Raw genomic sequence first — 4,315 nt, forward strand, 5'->3', positions numbered from 1 at the left:
CACAGCATTCAAGGCTCCGTTAGGTCTCATTTGGTACTGGGGACGGAGCCCAACTCAGACTGCCTCGTGCTCTCTGCCAGCTTCACTCTCGGGCAGCTCAGCCCGGGAGGAAGAAGGCAAGAGGTGGAGAAAGAGAGACAGAGAGAAAGAGACAACTGAAGAATTTGATTCCTGGGTCCAGCCACGCCTGATCAGATTCCCTGGGTTTTTCATTTATGTGAGCCAAGAAACATCACGACCACCCTTCGGTTGTTGTTGTCATTGTTTTCAATAAACTTGGTTCACTAAGGTTCCTGTTACTTGCAAGCATCTCCTTCCTGTAAATGCCCTTCTTGGCTGAAGTTAGCCAGGGTGGGCTTGCAGCCAAAGAACCCTGATGTACACAAAGGCTCTTTGTGATCCAGGCCCCCAGACCCTGGCAGCCTCCTCTCCCTCCCCTCCCCACTTGCAGCCACACTAGGCTAACTCTCCAGCTCCTCTCCCCACTTCCACATCCTGCCACTTCAGCCCAGAACATCCTCCCCCAGTTTGCTCACTGCTACCCCTTTATCCTTCAAACTCAGCTCGGTGAAACCTCCTCCAAGAAGCCTTCTCTGGCTGTCCTAGGTCCCTCAGACTTTCCCCGTGACGGTGTTATAATCATTACAGGCCATCATAATCATTTACATATCTGTCTTCCCCTTCCCCAGATGGGGGGTAACTGGAGGTTAGTCTGACCTATTGTGGTCACCCCAGTGCCCAGTGTAGGACCCGGCTCCAGGTGGGTGCTGTTCAGGTGAGTGGAGTCCATGCCTTATCAGGGAGACATCAGGGTGCTTAGAGGGTCCATGATTTGTGATCAGAAACAGTGCCAGGTCATGACACTCCCTACCTGGCTATGGCCTCTGAGAGTTTATGGACTGAATCAACTGTCGTGTGTGTGTGTGTGTGTGTGTGTGTGTGTGTGTGTGTGTGTGTGTGTGTGTTGAGGTAATGGAGGGTGTGTTCCCAGGCCTGGCCATACACCATATTTTAGGGACCACATCAGCCAGAGAGAAGCGTGTTGCTGCTTTATTGAACTTTCTTCCCCGTCACACAAAGCAGTGACACAGGGGTGTGGTGGGGAGCCCCTTGCACAGCCCTCACCCTCTGCACCCCCCTCGCAGACCCCAGAGAACCCGCCTCTGTGGCCTTATCTCTGCCTTTGGGTCAGCGACCTCGGGAATCCCAACCCCCAGGGAAGCAGGCAAAAGAGGGGTTGCAGGGACCAAAACCTTCCCTATGGCCCCACCAACACGAACCCCCCGGGCGGGGACTGTGCCCACAAAGGGTTTGCCTGTTTTGACTGAACTGATCTGTGGATTTAGTCCAACAAATGGGTTTGCCTGATTTCAGCGCTGAATTTCTGCTTGACCACAAGTGTCAGGCAGAATTGGGTGCCCTACAACCTATCTGGCAACAGATGGGCTGTGGGACAGATTGACAGCTCATTACTAGAGATGACCGCGGACGAGGAGACCCGTTTCCCAGGACCCACTGCTATGTGACCACACTGGCTGCGTGTGACTGGTTGTTGAGGATGACAACTCTTTAGCAAAACTATTGTGCGTTTGTAGAGACTGATGATTGAAACAACAGTTATTTCCTGGTACTAGCCCTTGAATGACAGTTTGGCAACGGTCTGACTGAATTTTCTTTTGAATTAACAATTATTCCGGACTCACAAGTACGGAATTGACCACAGTGGGCAGCGGGTTATTGGACTAGATTGAACTGAATGGTTTGGGGGGCTAATTTGATTTTTTTATTATTGGATTTTATCACTATTCTAAATTAACTGAGGGTTGGCTGACTTAATAATTGCTTAAGGAACTATTGGAAGAAAATGGATGTATGTATTTGGTGGGGAGGACTAACTGATGATTACTTGACTAAATTGCTCTGTGAATTGACAACTATTTACAAACTGACACAATGGACTCTTTTGTTTGACCACATTGTTTTCACTGAAATGACAAGCGTGTTTCTGATTTGTCAGCCGCTTGGTAAAACTGGTCAAGTTGAGAGTTATTTAACCAAACTCACTGACTTTAGAAAGACCAATCGTTTAAACCAGCGTCAGAGCTGATCAAAAGAAGCTGAGTGCTGTTGGACTGAATTTTTGAGACCCAATCATTCAGCCTAAAGGGGTTGACCCAGTTGTGAGCATCTCCCAGGCCCCGCAGGAAAAGCAGGCCAGCGAGCGGGACACAAGCGGATTGTCCTGAAGTCAGCCAGGTGGTTCACCCAGGCCACGGGGGCCACCTAAGCAAAGAAGCGGATTGCGAGGTAGCTCCGCCCCTCCCAGCACCAGGGCTGGGGCCTGGTGAATGTCACGCCTCTGAGTATGGGGGTGGTGCTGGGCCCCCCTCCGGAATCTTGTATGGCAGAGACACGGCTTCCTCATAGGATGGCAGAACCACCTGGGAGAAAGAAACAGAGAGATGAGGGCTGAGAACTGACCAGATGGGACCACTACGCCAACCTGGGGTTAAGGGGCTCCAACCCTCACCCCTGGCAAAATGATGTTGATGATGATGATGACTAGCATGCCTTGGGTACTTACTATGTGCTAGGCGTGGCATGCACAAGACAGGTGTGGTTTCTGTTCCTGTAATGGACAGACTTGCCTCTGCCTGTTCCGCATCAAGCCCCCTTGTTTTGATAACAACACACTGTTTTCCCTGGGAAAACATTCTCAGTCCATGTGCTTTCAGAAGAATTGATCAGCCCTCTGATCTGGGGGAGTGGACATGAGACCTCATGTCTGATGGGGTGGTCACTCAAAGTAGAATCTCATCCCCCTGGCAATCGTCACTGGTTTGGTGATAGGCTTCTAACCCAAGCTGGACCAATCAGACATGCTTCTGGGATGTCTTTCTTACTGCTGGGGTTGCTGAGAGGATGGGATGACAGCCTATGGATTTCGGCAACTATTTTGCTACCATGAGGAAAGGGCTGCCTTTCATCCTGAAAATAAGATCATGTCTGGACATCAGGCCTCAGCCATGCCTGAGCCAGACCTACATTGGACTTTCAAGTTCTATGAGCTAATAAATTCATTTTATTTTTTACATAAGTGAGGGAGAGTTGAGTTTCTGACACTTGCAACCCAAAAAATTCTTGACTAATACAATCCCCATTTTACAGTTGAGGAAAGTGAGCCTCCAGTAATTTAAACCAGCTGCACTTTTCCCATCACTTTTCCAATCAGCTGCTTCTAAGCGTACTTAATCCCTCTGCCTGGAAGGCCCCTTCCCCTTTCCCAGCTAACTTGTACCCGCCGACAGTCTAAGACACGGTCAAGTGTCACCTCCTCCAGGAAGCCTTCCCTGACACCCCAGGTGAAGCCAGGTGCCTCATCTGTGCTCCCATTGCCCCTGTGCTTCACACCAAGTTGTAATTGGATCTCTGTGTCTAGGTTCACTCTGGACTACACTCTGCTCCAGGACAGGGTGGCGTCTTAGTTTTCTCTATCCAAAGGGTTGGATATGAGTCCAGGAAAGAGTAAGAAGCAGAAAATGTTTAATGCATGAATGAATGAATAGAATCCTAGACAATCAGGGTGGAAAGAGATCTTCCCATTTCTTCTGGTCCAAACCCTCATCTTACGAGTGGAGAAACAGGCCGAGCAAGGCAGAGAGACCTGCCCTAAATGATACGGTGAGTGGCAGAGCTAGGACTTGACCCCCGCTGCAGCAGGCTCACCTTCTGCAGCATCTTGGAGCTGCTCCTCTCCTCGGCCGAGTTCATGAACTTCATGAATCTGTAGCATCTACACACACACTTGAACATGAAGACCTGGAAAAAAGGCCCAGGTCAGGCTGTGCTTTGTGACCCTCCTTCTCACCACCCCAGCAGACCTAGGACAGAGGCTGGGCGTTTCCCGGAGATCCCCAGCTTACCCTGAAAGGTCAGATCCCTCTTCTGGTTGGAGGGGGCCTCACCTGCCTGTCTCAGGTGTTCCAGGTGTTTCCCTTTTCACTGCCCCACAGACTCATCACAGAAAGGAGCTTTTTAGAGGCTCCTGCACCAACCTCCAGCCTCCTTGGCAATAATCCTGCAGATGCTGCTTCTCTGCCCCTGAGGACTGAAGTTTACCATCTCCTGAGGTGGCCCCGCCCATCCTGAGACAGAGCTGACAGTGGGAAAGGTTGTCTTCAAAACTGCTTATGATATGTTGTTGTTGTTGTTGTTTTGCGGTACGCGGGCCTCTCACTGTTGTGGCCTCTCCCGTTGCGGAGCACGGGCTCCGGACGCGCAGGCTCAGCGGCCATGGCTCACGGGCCCAGCCGCT

The 4,315-nt window shown here is 50.8% G+C and overlaps 1 protein-coding gene across 1 annotated transcript in view; it reads right to left on the bottom strand.

The window, feature by feature from the left end:
• Positions 1-1,025: 1,025 nt before the first annotated feature.
• The window catches only part of LAPTM5 (lysosomal protein transmembrane 5), a 25,943-nt gene continuing 22,653 nt past the window's right edge, over positions 1,026-4,315 (bottom strand). Inside the window, exons 7-8 of the mRNA XM_007448783.1 lie at positions 3,727-3,819; positions 1,026-2,441 (exon numbers count right to left, since the gene is read on the bottom strand). Of these exons, the coding sequence (XP_007448845.1) occupies positions 2,352-2,441; positions 3,727-3,819 (183 nt within the window). The 3' untranslated portion in view covers positions 1,026-2,351. The remainder of the gene's footprint in view (positions 2,442-3,726; positions 3,820-4,315) is intronic.

This window comes from Lipotes vexillifer, unplaced genomic scaffold, assembly GCF_000442215.2.
Source record: "Lipotes vexillifer unplaced genomic scaffold, Lipotes_vexillifer_v1.1 scaffold969, whole genome shotgun sequence".
Lineage (NCBI taxonomy): Eukaryota > Metazoa > Chordata > Mammalia > Artiodactyla > Lipotidae > Lipotes > Lipotes vexillifer.